Here is a 15713-nt window from a genome sequence, read left to right as displayed (position 1 = left end):
TGATCAGTCACAGTTTCATTACATACTAACAATGAGAACGAATTAAACAAATTCATGACGCCGTTGCTCCATCATCTTTTCATGGCATGAACGTCTGGATAGCTGTGAACCAGGAATGTAATGTATGACCACAGAAACTTTTCAATTGCGTTTGAAAATATGAATAATCTCTGCCATTGAAAGGAGCAAATGAAATGTTGCATTGTACTTAAATGCTTTCATTGTATTTGTGCATGCCTTCGAGTGCTTTCTGACTTTGGGGACAGCCCTTACTCTCATAAACATGAGTCACACAACGCATTATCACACATAGCCTGTTGACACATCCCTACATGCACCCACACACATACATTCACCTGTGCAAACATTCACACGTTGTGAAGTTGTGAAGCTGTGAGGTTGAGAGGTACTCTCAATCTGCCTCTGCAGTTCTGTGTTTTACACTTTGTTCTCATGTACACTATTTTCTCTATCCACCTTTTCACTTAGTCACAGTGTACCTTTCTCCTTGCCTTTCTGTTCCCATTGTTTCTCACCTCTTTCCTCCTCATCTCCCGTCTTTCCCACTCTTCCCCTCTCATCTCCTTTCTTCTCACATCCTCCCATATCGCCTCCTACTCTCCGTCAACTTCAAGGTTTGTACTGACTCAGTATTCTGCAGGTGTGGTGTTTGTAAGGCATCTGAGTTTTTTGGGCAAGAAACAATCACCAGTGACACCCAGAGAAGAAGGACAAAGATCTATCTAAAAGAAAGGACAGGCCATAAACTGATCTTCACACAGCCCATATTCTTTATGAAGCCAGCTACCTTTCAAGCCTTCGGGGAATTCTGGTTAAAACAGGAGAGCTTCGCTGTAACATTTTTTATGGGTTTAAGTTAAACCCATCCTGACAGTGAATACAGGAAAAGTTTGCAAAAACGTTGATGCCAGTGTAAAGATACATTTGGTGATTTTTGTAATGGTGCCCGGTAGCTCCAGCAAATCCCTAAAATTGTTCCCAGGACATTGCTGATGGTTTGAAAGTCAACTGTACTAAGCTTTTAAACATCAACTGTGGAGATTTTGGGGTGCCCTTAGTCAGAAAGGTTATGGTGGCCTGCAGGGGAGATTTTTAGAGCAGGCAAAATATTTAAAACTGTGTAGAGGTAGGACCACAGTGCACAAAAGTTAGCATCTCAAAAACATATTGGCAGCATATCTGCTGACCCTTACTGACAAATGACATTTGGTGCTTGCCACTATATTTTAGTGGGGACACTCTGTTCCCAAAGGGATGGATGTGCTCCATTCACATCAAGCCGGCTTCACCTTCACTGTCCTGGAACTTGTCATGGGAATGTTGTTATGCTTACATAATCTTCTGGCAAAACTAGGCCTTTTCAATCCACCACTGAAGTCCCTTGGGCCTCACTGGGGCATTACACTCACACAAGGGCGCACATATGGACTTTGGACACACATGTGCCCACACACACACACACACGCACACACACAAACATGCATCCTTCTGCTCAAACTCATATCTGCACATGTGACATATCCGCATCAACCTTTGCACTTGCTCAGTCACACACTCTAGTACATGCATATACACACACAATGTATCCCAGCACTCTGGATTAGGGGTACAGATTAGAGATTAGGGCCAGCACTGGGATTACACAGTACTCTCCAGCCCCGCCTCCACCATAGATCAGAAGCACCTCTGGCCCTATCATCTACAGTGGTGACGCTACACACACACACACACACACAAGCAGAGAGAAAGAGAAAGAGAGAAAGTGGGGATTTGACATCCCTCATATTCATTCCTTAATCCTAAATTAGCACCTGCAAAATGTCATTACTTCAGAGGATTTCTATTGTTTTTCTGTTCTTAGTCCTCATGTCCTCTGTATTTCTCAGTTCCTATCTTTCTCTGTTTCTCTCCCTCACTTACACACTCACAATCCTGAAGTCATCTTGACAGCATTACTAGCTGACTCCAGCATCACTCACATTAATCAAAGCTCCTTCGAAAATGCCCATTCCCTCCTATCACATATTTCCTGACTTGGTCAATTCCACAGATTTGTCTTAATGTGGTCCCAAGCCCAACGGACTCAGAAAATACCCTGTAGATAGAAATCTCCACTAAGGGAAGTCAAGAGAAACAATGGAAAGGAATGATCCAACTGGAATGGGTTTTGTCAAGTATTTGGGACAGGAGAAGGATCTTGAGGATAGATGGCTGAAGCTTCCAGGAAATCTGTCTCCTACGGTAGATGGAGTGTTAAAGGATGTGGGTGAGGATAGCCTGAGGACTGTGCTAAGATGGTATATTGATTGCTGATTCACTATCTAGATCTTTGATTTTCTACCTGGGCGTATAAGCCCTGTTGTGGGGTCACAAGCTATTTTAGGGTGGACATGATAAGAACAGTTTTATGGTGAAATACATATATACAGTATGTGTACTGTACGTGATCATCGGTATGGATGTTGTTATTTTCCATTGTGAAGTGCATTTTCAGGTGCAATGCTAACAGTGAGAGTTACTGTGAGGTGAAAAGAGGAATTAAAAGTCATTCTGAGTGATGTTCACAGCAACTTCAAAAGGTCATGAATTACTGATCTAGATCAGAAGACAAACTTACACACACACACATTTCAGGCTACAACCAAAAAACTAATTTTCCTGTCATTAAAGCCCAGTGCTGTCAGTGTTACTCAGGGCTCCAGTGATTGCTAAAGAAGCAAGCTGCTTTAGGGAAACAGGGACACTGCCCTTTATAAATAAAGTTTAACTTGAATTTGACAGACGTTGCACAGAATCTGCAGACTTTAGCAGAGTAGAGAGAAGCTTAGTGGGTAGCTTAGTATCTGTTGACAAGGCTGGCACGCAACCAGGCTGCCAGAAGCGTTAGTATCCAGATTTGTTCAAAAGTCGACTTGGCTGCCCAATGTGCTGTGTATCTTCAAGGCTAATAGTAACGGCACCCCCTTGTTGTCTTTGACTTCAACCAATGGGGGCTTTCATAATGTTTCATCAGTACCTTTTGCCTGTTTTAACATGCTCGCCCATGCTGCTCTGCAATCCCTTTATCTGTCTGTTACCTAAAAGGTGTCGTCAAAAATAATTCATCCTTTACTTTCCCCCTCTGTAGTGCAATGATTGAAATGTATTTTTCTTTATTTCTTAGGTGAATGCCGTCATGCCATTTGGGTGCCTTGCCCTGCGAGATGGGCGGAATTACAATAGCATATCTGATGTCACAGACAAATATGAGATTGGACAGGTCCTCCGAGCGTGAGTACCATAAAGCTTTATGCATGGATCTCTCTTGCCTTCTGTCCTCCTCTCCCATGTAGAATTCATGGGCACATTCCTGTATTCCCAAATGGTCGTTATTGTCTTCATGAATTATTTCAAATTGAATTGGATCCACAATCCCTGAAGATTTGGTTTGGCATATCAAACGTTTATACTGGAGGAATGACAAAAGGCACGAAGCTAGTGTGTAACACACTTAAGGGACACGTTTTTCAAATTTTAGCTGACCAATTGTCATTTTTGATCACGGCAGTTCATGAAAACGCACATTCTGCGTCATGCCTAAAAATGAAAAATATATTGGACATACTTTCAAAGAGCTGCGAAAATCACTCTTACTGACCGTTTTCTTCTCCTGAACACTCTCCTTGACACATTGAAGGCACAGACACATACACACACACACCCCAATCAGTGTAAGAGGCCATATGGCAACATCAGCATCTGGCCTGAGAGATCTCTGCTCATCTTTTATATAACACACAGAGACACACACACACACACACATTAACTCACAAGAATTAAGTGCATACATTTGCATTCTTTGTAATTGTATGAAAACAAGGAAGATAAAGGTGGTATGGTTGTGGTAAGGATAAAATGGAATCAAACCAATTTACTGTTACTATCATTACATTTGTTATTAGAATGATTTAAGAAAAAAAAGAAAATAGAAAGAAAAAAAGAGCGCAGTTGGATTTTCTGAGTATTTACTGGGCATGAAAGATTTAATGTGAGACATTGTAGTTTAATTTTGCCTCACACAGCTTCTCAAAATCCATTTGGGTAAAATACTGTATTGCCCGAAGGCTCAAAACCAGACGATGCCCAGCCGATGGCAGCAATAAACCCATTTCAGATTTGTTATTTATGACCTTTTATTCTACCCATTGACTCTCCCCCCAATTAAATTATTTCACGCTATTTCACCAAAACAGCCAGTGCCCTCTGTCTACCTAATTTGAATATTACGCCATGTCTCTCAAAAGCAACTACAGTTCTTTTGTGCTCTAATGTTATATTTACCTTTCCTGCCTTCCTCTGTCTGTCTGTCTTTCAATTTTTTTCTCCTTGCGTAGGAAGGAGTTCTGCGAGCTGTGCCTGGCTAAAGACCGACAGACAGACAAGGTTTTTGTCTGCAAGAAGTTCCTCAAGAAAGACGGCAGGAAAGTCCGCAAGGCTGCCAAGAACGAAATCATGATCCTAAAATTGTACGCAGTCTGTGGACAGGTGGATTTATGATTGAGGGATGGAGAGAGGGAGGGTGTTTTATTTGAAATTCCACTTAGAATTTTCTGTAACGCAGTCCATGTCACCCTGGTTAATAATGTAATTTCAGATGTTTGTAACTTGTTTTGTCTACCCCAGCTGGAGAGATTTTCGCCCACCCTGTCTTTCTTTTTATATAAGACTATTCAAAAGCCAGACAATGGTTAGCACCTTTCAATTGCATGTTCACAGTTGCAAGGTCACAGACTGTCTTTGCGGTTCCAGGGTCAACCACCCAAACATCCTTCAGCTGATAGACACATTCGAGACCCGGAAAGAGTACTTCATCATCCAGGAACTGTGAGTTTTTCTTTTACTGGTTCACTATTTATGTTTCTTGTGTGAGCATTCCTGACAATGTGTAGCTACTTAAGTGTGTGTGCCTTAATGTACCTTGCATAAATCCATCAGCTAGAGGGTAGGGGTTGAGTCCTGCATCTTATTACTATGTGCTCTGTTGCTCCCCTCAGCAACAGAGGAAGGTGTTAGATTTTATGAGATATTTGCTCTTAGTAACGCTCAACATTACTCAGTCCTTCTGAGGCATGGCTTTGCCATAATAGGGTCTCTACAGAGATCTTGAGATTGATAACGCTAGAGCCGGCCCAATCTGCGTCACGTTTGGCTTGTGCGTTTTTCAACATTTGCAACTTTATTTGAACTTCTGTTACTGAATTACAGAGAGACAGACTGCACTGAAAGTGATTGCTGTCACCTGTGTGTGCATCGCTCAGTTTATGTGTTGGTGTCTGTTCATAGCTAACACTTCTGCCCAGGCAATAGTCCTCCTGCTGAGGGAAAATACGCGGTGATTACACACCCATCATTTATACATTCTCTGAAGTTAACCAAGTCTTTTGGAGTAATGACCAATACTCAGTTGTTTAATTGCTTAGGATTGCTAGCTATAGGCCCGTAGCAGCAGATTTCCTTACTAATGGACATAAAAAAACAAGAGCTCAGGGCTTTTGATTACTGTGTTACTGAAAGCTTAAAGTGAATTTTTGTGTAGCAACATGTGGTTAACAGTCACACCGACTTGCATTCATTTTGATTAGTATATTTGGCTATGTGTGTTTTCGTCACATGTGTGTGTGTGTGTTTAACTGCATGCAGTGCCACAGGAGGAGATGTATTTGATTGGATTCTGGACCAAGGGAATTACACAGAAAGAGACGCCTCCAATGTCATCAGACAAGTCCTCGAGGCTGTGGCGTACTTACACTCCCTCAACATAGTTCACAGGAACTTGAAGGTACATGCTCACTCTCTTTTTTCCCTCTCCCCACATGATGCACACGCACATGAACCTGGTGTATATGTGTGGTGAGTGTTATTACAATAAAAAGATGGTGGTGGCTTTCTTCTGAAGACACAGGAAGACATATGACAAAAAAGATTTACAAGTGAGTGGCCCTCTTTGCAGTCACACCCCAGAAAGCAATTTCCAGTATATAGTCAGAAGAATCTCTACGGAGACCTAAAAGCATTGCACTCATTGCCATCTCAGTTAATGACTCGACATTTGATAACATTTTAGCAAGGGAGTAAACACTGTCTTTATGGCTTAATGCCATCTCTAGTGAGACACACACACACACACACACATATTCATATCTTTAACCTTCATTATCAACCCATTAGGATGGAGTTACAGCTTCTCTTGGGCTTCAGACTCCCCCTACTGGTAGAAGTCTGACTTTTCTTTCAGTCTGGACTCAGCCTGTGAACCCATGAAACTGAATGAAAATGGCATTTTCAGATCGGTGTCCATATTGGCAAGCCAAGATGCTTCTTTTAATCAAGTAGCCGGGTTTCTGGTTATTCTTTTGCCTTACTCTTCAATACCCTATATTGTCAAGAAATGACATGTGCTCAATTTTAATACATATTACAGTATTATGCTGTAATGATTTACCTGATGATCCATTAGCCTACTTTTACTACTGACAGTTTGTACCTCAGAGACTTGGTATCATCTTGGTTTAAACAAGCCTGACATGTAAATCCAAGACTGAGAATCCATTTGACCTTGCGCCTCTGTTCACTACAAGAACAAAACACGACTTAGAAATCAACTTCAGCTTCTAAATTTAACTGTATGGTCTCCAAAGGGGAACTTTATCTTCCAGCTACGCAGGTGAAACATAGAACACAGAAGTCATAAAACATGTCATAAAATATGTAAAATATGTGCTAAAATCCCACACACAGACTTGTATAAAACATGCATCCGTAATTGCATAACATATTAATGTGCCAGTATTGCTGAGATATTTCACAGGTTGCAGGGGCGTTATCATTGACTGTCTGCTGATGATCGACTCCCATATATTTGTGGCACTAAATCAGTTCAGTGTCCCTTATATGTAAATAGGAGTGGAGAGCTTCAGTCTGTGTGTATTTGTATGAGAATACATATTCTGTCCCTCATTTTGTTTAGCTGGAAAACCTGATGTACTACACAGAAAACAACCACAACAAAGTAGTTCTGCGAGATTTCTACCTGTCCAGGTTTGAGAACGGACCCATCACAGAGCCTTGTGGAACACCAGAATACCTGGGTAGGATACACTCTATTTACCACTGTGGTTCTGTTTTATATATATATATATATATATATATATATATATATATATATATGTCTTTACTTCACCATATTTCTCCATCTCCACTAATACATCCCCCCATTAGTTTTACCTTCTGTTGTGAAAATAGGCCTGCGGGCATACTTTACCTCTTTGAGTTCTTCCCTGTGCTTTTGAAGATCATAATCTGTCAGAGGTAAACCGTTAAAGTGAAAAACAGTCATGAAACTCAGTGAAAGGCGCACACAAAACTGAAAGCACCTACCTCTGGCCCTCCTCCCCACTCCTCCTCTCTTCTTATATGCTCTCATCCGCTGTGGACTGTCTCGCTCCTCTCTCTCTTTGAGGTTCACGCAAGGGCAACTTTGGAGTGCAGAGCTGTGCTTTGGCGTGGTTCACTCCAGTGAAAGGTCAGGACAGTTATTCATAAAGCTGAGCAGAGTCATTAGGCAAAATAAATAAGGAAAGGGAACAGCGGCCCTGACGGGAAAGGAATGAGAAAATGAGAGAGTGAGGAGGAGAGCTCTTGTCTGTGCAGGGGAGAATTATGCATGAGTTGTGATGGTTTATAAATGAAAACCCAGGCCATGTGGATTTATCTTCCTGTCTCTCTTGCTCTCCCTTATGTCTGCTCTTCTCTTTGGTGTCTCTCAGCTCCTGAAGTGGTGGCTCGTCACCGATATGGTCGCCCTGTGGACTGCTGGGCTGTTGGTGTCATTATGTTCATACTGTGAGTCTCCACCAGTAATTACGAAAGCTACAGTTCAACAAAGAAGGGCAGTACACACTGAGCTGTATATAAAACCTGAATAACTGCTTTGTTTGATTTTTGAAAGGGCATTTCCAGGTGTGATTTGCATGGTTTCGAAGTAACTTCCCTTCCTCTGTCTCCTTATGTTTGTTTCCCTTTTTGCAGCTTATCAGGTAACCCTCCTTTTTATGACGAGACAGAGGAGGAGAACACAGATCTACATAATCGCATCATCTTCTGTCGCATTGTTGCTGGTGACTTTGAGTTTGACTCTCCATACTGGGATGACATTTCACCTGCAGGTACATAGTTCCACCACACGATGGCAATAAATACACAGTGGCATAAAGCATTGTTAGTAAGTATCCTACATTTAATTACCAATCACCGTCTTATATTTCAGCCTTCAAATCCAAATCACCAAATGAATCATCAGAATTGATACAGAAATACTTTTTTTAAAACAGACATACATATTGAAATTTTTCCGAAATTGTCATCATAGAATTTGCCACTTAAATTGACCTTTTATCCACTGTTTCTCCATTGTTTCTCTCAGCTAAGGAGCTTGTCTGTCGACTCATGGAGGTGGACCAGATGCTGAGAATCACTGCACAGGATGCACTTTGGCATGAATGGTAACTGTGTGCACGTTATCGCAAGAGCCCAGACATTTTGGTCACGCGTGTCTGGGGGTTTGCACTCACTTGTATGCTGTCTGTCACCAGGATTGCGGGGAATGGTGCATCAGAGAAGAACCTAAAGGATGGTGTGTGCGCCCAGTTTGAGAAGAATTTTGCAAAGGCCAAATGGCGGGTATGAATTCTCTCTCTCTCTCTCTCTCTCTCTCTCTCTCTCTCTCTCTCTCTCTCTCTCTCTCTCTCTCTCTGTAGCAGTAAATTAGGTTGGTGATTATATAGCCAAGTAAGCCGCTGTGGTAAAGGAGGAGAAACAGGATACACTCTAGGGCCAAAATAAAGATGACTACAGTGAAAATACGCCAATGATTATGACGACAATTGGTTTATTTATAATGATGATTGCACATTGCTCAGCATACAACTCTGCAGAGGTATGTTTTAAATTTGCATATGATATGGTGATGGTCATAAGGATGCCATGCACAAGACCAAGAAGGAGGAGGTCGAGCATAAGTAACAGTTATAACCCTCTTTTCTCTTTCCCCATGTTGTTCCCAGGAGTTGAAGGTATTGTAGTTCATTATGAGGGAGAGTGGAAGGACAGAGCATGGGGCAGAAAATCACCTTCAGGCTAGCATGATCCAATAACAAAACATGTTCCTGATGGCTGAACACCCTCTTGGATTAAAAAGAAGTTCCCATTGCTGTCTATAATAACCGACCAATCAGGAGACACTTCCAGTTAAACCTCAGTCAGCGTTGAAATGTAGACTATTGATCATGTTTGGGCAGGTGAAACTCTCCTCATAAGCTCTGATCCTGCCCACTGTCACCCTGCCTGTCCCAGAAGAGATCCATCCACTCTGCCCCACTTTTCTTCATTGGATTAGACCCAGATGTTCAAAGTGGCCCGCTCTGCTCCTTTCTTACTCCTCATCTGCACTAGTCTATGAAACCAGATTGGTAAACAAAAAAAAAGATAATGATCAGCAGGAAGACGGTTTGCTCATTGCTTGTCTAGTTTTTATATTTGTGTAGATAAGGAGATGGAGAAATGGAAAGGAAATAAGGGATATAGGCCACTGTTGACTGTTGAACTAAAGTGATTTGAACTGTAAGGCCCTCTGTCATTCCTCTTACGTGAATCCTGGCTCATTGCCCCATACTGTACCTCAGTGTTACATTCAAGTCATACTTTAAGCTGTACAGAAGCTGCTCAGTCAAGCCATGTTGTATTCAGTGACACGTCTGTGTCCAAATGGCTTTTCACTTCCAGAGAATCAATTCCCTGGTTTAGAAGCAACTTCTAAGCTCACACATTTTCCCTAACTCCTTCCCAGTGTTTGCAGATTGAAAGGAGTCAGATGGGTGTAAGAATGAAGGGGAAGGAGATTTACACGTATCTGTTCAATTAACTTCTCCAGTCAACAAGAAGTCAAGGAGTGGCTTGGGGAGAGTGAGTCTTGAGATTGATTTAAACCAGGGCCCAATATGTCATATCCTCCTGGAAGTAAACAACTGGCACTAATCTTTCTGCTGTTCACTTCACACAAATCACATCTCAGTGCTTAGTATGATGATGCTAAATCATGGTGCCTTGACAGGCTTTTTGTCAAATGCTTGTCTTCAAAGCTTATTCTTTATGCTTTGCCATAACAAACTATCGTATCAAAAAAAATCTTTTAGGAATACAAGTCAATATGGGTGATAATGAAAAGGGCAACATACTGTAAATCTAACTGTCTTTACACTGCTATGATTCTTTTCTTTCTCTTTGCCTTTGCCTGTTTTGCAGAAAGCGATCCGTGTCACCACCTTCATGCAACGACTGAAGAATTCAGAGGCACTGAATGACAATTCAGCCGAAGTTCAGGGCAGTGAGGAGGCAGGAAATGGTGAAGGGGGGGTATCCCAGGGGACAAGTGATGAGGGAGACAAAGGGACCAGTGATGAAGGGGTGACGTCAAGTAGTGTTTATTTAGAGGTTACTGTTGAGAATACACCGGCAGGTATGGAGAAGGATATGGGGAGAAGTAAGGTCGGAGAAAAACAGGATGAGGTAAACTTGAGCATAGGCCCATCTGTAGGAACATCCCCATCAGATATTCAGGAGACCCTCTGTCAGCAAAGCCAATCGGATGCAGCCCCCAAAGTCACACAGGAGCAGCCTGATAAGATTGGTGCAAAGAAGGCAACCGGTGATGGAACCAGGAAAATGGCTGCCAATTTTGGTCAAAGTAAAGTTGTCCCAGAATCCAAACCGACCCCTGTGATGACACCTGATCCCTCCAAGCTGTCAGAGGGTTCTTCAGGCACCAACCTTGACAAAAAACACACATCCACCTCCGCTGATCCCAGCAGTGTAAGCAAACGTAAGCTGGCTGCAACACTCCATGGCCCTTCACCCACAGGCTCTGCTGCTGCAACAGCCTCACCAGAGAAGAGGCCAGGAACGCAGAGGGAGCAGAAGGATGAGACTGACGGAAGCTGGTGTCAGACACAGGTACCTGAGGCAGTGGCAGAGAGATCAGTGGCAACATCAGTAACTTCAGCAATCGGGCCTGGAGTTGGGGTGGATGTAGGACTAGGAGTTAGGTTAAGGGGTGATTCAAGCCCTGTGGGCAGAAGGGAGAGGGATGCCAGGAGAACCGATAGATATAGCGATGAGTTTAGCATAGCAAGGGCAGTTCCTGTGACAGGACAGGGTTGTTACACAGTAGGCAGCTCCGCTAGTTTGGGCCGTCATGCCGCACCATACAACCCAGAAGTTGGGACTGTAGGGATGGGGATGGCAGGGAGCTATGGTAGTCCATACAGTTCCCTGTATACAAGTGGAGGAGGGATAGGGATGTACGGGACTGGGCTACAGCATGGAGGAGGCGGGAGCAGCACCACAAGCGACTGGCAAATGGACAGTGTGATCGAGCAGATAGAAAAGCAAATGGCCGCCGTGCTGGAGAAGATTGAGGGAGACATGCCCTCGCTGCTAGAGCAAATCAGTGACTGTCCCACAGAACCACCACGTGCCCGGAGCACGCACGCCTCGCCTGCCACCTCCCGCACACGCTCCTCACAACACCCCTCGACCCCACCCTCGTCCACTCCTCCCCCTCTTCCGACCTCTCCCAGGCCTGCGCTGCCGTCTCTCCCTCGCCTTACTATCCCTCCTCCCTCCTATCCCCCACCCTCCCCACCTACACAATCCTCACCCCAGGCTGCAGGAGAGCAGGAAGACAGGGATGGACAGAGAGATGTTTCTCGTTCAAGCCAGTCCCCAAGAGCTGGGATGGGCAGGGGGCTATGAAGCAGGTGTACATGATACAATACACAACACTGGACATTGGATTGAACATTAGATTTATGGTTTAAACTTGACAGTTTAAAGACTCACCTGTCTCACCCAGAAGTATCATTCACTGGCTCCCAAGAATAAAAGTAACAATGGAGTGTTTTATGGTTTGGCTGTGTGCTCACTGGAAATAAAGAGAAATCTCCCTATGGCATTCAAATACTCTCATGGCTGGAGTGTACTGGGAATAGTGTACTGTATCTCTCTGTATGACAGCTGCAAGGAGAAAAATCTCAAAAGTTTGAATGTCAAATCCAGATTATGTGCATGAATGCTCACCACACAACCTCCTCATACTGGAATCCAAGCACTCAACACAGTTTGCAAATTATGAATCTACACAATTAACGACTGATGTTAAGTGTTAAGTGTGACTTGTTAATTCCCTACAAACTGTAAATACATACAAAGAACTGGGTTCCTAATTCTTGCTCTTATCCCATGTTGTAAACTTCCTCATATCCAAACTGGCATTTACTTTTGTCAAATCTGCTCATTCCGTTTCATTGTTTTTCATTCCTTTTTATTTATGTAGCTATTCATTCTCTGGTGAGGCTGAATCATGAGCTTGCAGTCACACAGTTGTACAAAAATATGTTAAACTGAACTGATTAAGCCTTTCCAATGGCTGCTGGAGATCGAGATTTGTTTTATTAAATTATGTATTTAAACTTGAACTGTCACTCAAAGTCTTGTGTTGATCACCTGTTGGAGAGCTAGGGTAAATCTTTAAGTGCAACAATATTGTATAAAGGCTTTGCAATAACACACACATATCCTGTTCTTTTCTTTCAAAGTTCTCCAAAGGTTTTGCCCAGAAAGTTTGTATTCATTTTTCTCCAGTTTTTGTTGACATATAACATTTGGTACTGTTAATTGGACAGTACTGTCTATATTTGCTCCTTTTTATCATGTAAAAAATATCTTTCTGAATTTTGTTCTTTTGGATCTGTGTAATACCAGGATATGTGTTTTTCTCCTGAACAAATCTAGACATCCCCTAATCTGTTCCTATGTACACTGTGCTCTGTCCACAAGTCTTTCAATAAAACTACAAAATGAAACTAGATCTTAAGTTGTTTTATTGGTTAAAAGCTGTTGAGCCTGAGATGGTAATACTTTAAAAACGGGTTTCTCTTTGATATGAATTGAATTACAACTATTCCTTTTTAGTGCAAGTGCTGAAACAGCCCTTATTCTTTGATTTTTCCGAGTGATTGTATTGTCACGCCATAACTACAAGTCCCATCTGACCGTGCGTAAACTTCGGATTAGTCCATACGTGTGACGGCACGGGGGTGGACAATAAACTCGTGTTTCTAAACAGTTAACATACGATTAAACGATGTAATTCTGTAGAATTCAATACACATTGTATTGTATATAGTGTGGTTAAACATTAAATATGAATACTAAAATCTGCGTATTATACATAAATCATAATCCCTTTTCGGCGAAGCCTCTGGACTGGAATAATGGTTGCGCCTGTAACGTGCACATGTTGCTGCTTTGCTTTGCTTTCAACTGAAATCGAGTGAGGGGAAACGGTTCGGGAACAGCAGGGCAGGCAGCCGTCCAGCGGAAAAACTCACACAGAGCCCGCCACCCTGACACACTTTTCAGTTTGCATTCAGCGGCAGTGTTGAGTTGTCACGTTGTTTGTTAGGTTTCTTGCTTAAATACAAGCCGATTTTAATACTACAGATCAGGCCGAGTAATATCGGATGTGGTAAGTTCTGCACACTTCTGTTCAGTCTCGTCTGGGTACTGTTAGCCCCAGCTAGTTGGCTAACGTTAGCTAGTTGGCTAACATAGCGGCACAAGTGGGAAAAAGTCGTTGGGTGGCTAGATAGCTTGAAAGCTAGCTGCACATAAGCTAACAACTACGCAGTCGTTTGATCTGCGATATTGGTAGTCGTTATCGTTAGTTGCTTTCGGCTATCTGAACCATTTCAGCTGTCCGCCACGGCTAACCGTTGCTAACAAACCACTGTCACACAACTGTTAACGCTAGGCTGGCATTTGCACATTTTATGTGCACGAGAGTGCTGTGTTAATTATTGCTCTGTGATAAATAACGTAACGGTAGCTTGAAAGCTAGTTGGCTACAAACATTACATGAACGCAATGTTGAGAAGGAGACACTAACAGTTGGCTATCTTGGATCACGCAACGTTTGCTAGAACCTACTGGCAGTATTTCACCTCGATAGATGTATTTTGGTTAACGTTACGACAGTCGATGTTAGTAACGTTACAGTAACGTAATATTGGCCAATGTCTGCTCTTAGCTTGCCAAGTTAGTGAGCCTGCTAGCCTCCCATGAATGATATTTATGCATTTCATCCCCGATATTATGGAGGAAATAGTGTACGCAGCAAGAAGATAAGAATGGGGATCCCCTCGACATGTGTACCCTAGAATATGCGGCCCACTCTTTCTTGGGCCTTTGTCATTTGCCAGGCACCCCCTCCCCCAATACTCCTCCTTTGCAAGGAATGCTCACCCCTAACCTCAATGTGACTGAGGGCCCAGACGCTCATCATCACTATAGCTAGCAAGTAGCCTACCTAATGTTGTCTTTTCTCTATTATCATTCCAGCACCATCAGCGTTGACTAGTAATGTGTTTTACTGAACTCAAGAAAAGTATCTGCAAACCACAATACATCAATTTGCGCTTCTGTGAGAATATATACAATCCGGTTATGCTCTAAAGATGTGTTATTTCCTTTGATAATGCATTGTGGCACGTCTGGTGCAAGTTTTGAGTATGCAGCCTGGCGTTAGTTTCACAACGAGACAACTTCTTGCTACCCTGTGACTGAAACAAAGATGCTGTTATTGATGGGTTTCATTCAGCACCCGTAGAAGTTTTTTTTCTTTGAAAAGATCACAAAATAGTCCGTACTGTCAACTTAGCTTTATTGCACCTATGTCAGACATGCTGCATGCACGTTTGTTTTAGAAGAATTGCAAGATGTTTCTTGCATGGATCGCTTGAGGTCCTGCAGTTCATTGTACAGTAATAGACATGGCATGCATCCTCTGGTAGCAGGGGCGGGATGAATGCGCGTCGGCTTCGGAGTGGCCAATGAGCTGAGCGCCTGGTTGAGCAGCATGCACAAAGCCATCCTTTCCTGTTGAATATTTTAGCCCATGCGTCACCGCTCCTCCGCCCCTTTCTCTCAAACTGCCATTTTGGTTTTGTTCCCGTCTGCAGTCGCAAAGCCAGCAACGCAATTGCATAGAGACTCCCAACACAACGACATAGTGACTCGACAATATAGCGCAGACCACCCTAAACCCGCATCGCGTTTCTTTTCTTTGTACAAATCCTCGATTTTACAACCATCGTTACTACTGACATCTAGACACTGCTGGAGAGGAGCGGGTTCGCATTGGGAAGGGACCGAGAAGGATTATTGGTAAGGAGAGAGCGATCAATGGAGCACGAGTCTAATGGCTAGTCGTTCATTCGCAAAAATGCTCGTATTGTGCGATAAAGTTAGGTAGTGTTTTCTGTTGGGTGCTGAAACATTGTTCGGTATCATTAGAGGGGCTGTGGTAGCTAGCTGTCAATAAACCCCTTGCTGTCTTTTTGCGAGCAGGTTGAGACATAGCTACATCAGCTAGCTTGCAAAGTTGTGTTCCGCACTGGGGGCAATGCAGGCCTAGGCCGAGCAGCTAATGGGTAGGCTGGTGTTTTCTTGCCTCTAAGTTATTAATGCTCTGACTCTGACCACTTGCCAAATCACTTAACTGATTAGTGGCTCGCAACTTTCTTAATCGGTTTCTTGTT

General features: G+C 43.0%; 1 protein-coding gene across 1 annotated transcript in view; it reads left to right on the top strand.

Annotated features, from left to right (window-relative positions):
* Positions 1 to 12982, top strand: part of camkvl (CaM kinase-like vesicle-associated, like) — a 36424-nt gene extending 23442 nt beyond the window's left edge. Inside the window, exons 2-11 of the mRNA XM_038722467.1 lie at positions 3185 to 3291; positions 4395 to 4526; positions 4810 to 4884; positions 5701 to 5839; positions 7028 to 7148; positions 7827 to 7902; positions 8089 to 8225; positions 8483 to 8561; positions 8652 to 8739; positions 10360 to 12982. Of these exons, the coding sequence (XP_038578395.1) occupies positions 3197 to 3291; positions 4395 to 4526; positions 4810 to 4884; positions 5701 to 5839; positions 7028 to 7148; positions 7827 to 7902; positions 8089 to 8225; positions 8483 to 8561; positions 8652 to 8739; positions 10360 to 11868 (2451 nt within the window). The 5' untranslated portion in view covers positions 3185 to 3196 and the 3' untranslated portion in view covers positions 11869 to 12982. The remainder of the gene's footprint in view (positions 1 to 3184; positions 3292 to 4394; positions 4527 to 4809; positions 4885 to 5700; positions 5840 to 7027; positions 7149 to 7826; positions 7903 to 8088; positions 8226 to 8482; positions 8562 to 8651; positions 8740 to 10359) is intronic.
* The last annotated feature ends 2731 nt before the right edge of the window (positions 12983 to 15713 follow it).

This window comes from Micropterus salmoides, unplaced genomic scaffold (assembly GCF_014851395.1).
Source record: "Micropterus salmoides isolate LMB-PRFRI ecotype aquatic unplaced genomic scaffold, ASM1485139v1 Ms_hic_scaffold_16, whole genome shotgun sequence".
NCBI lineage: Eukaryota > Metazoa > Chordata > Actinopteri > Centrarchiformes > Centrarchidae > Micropterus > Micropterus salmoides.
The sequence above is the reverse complement of the archived record's forward strand: the minus strand, read 5'-3'. Positions and strand labels throughout refer to the sequence as shown.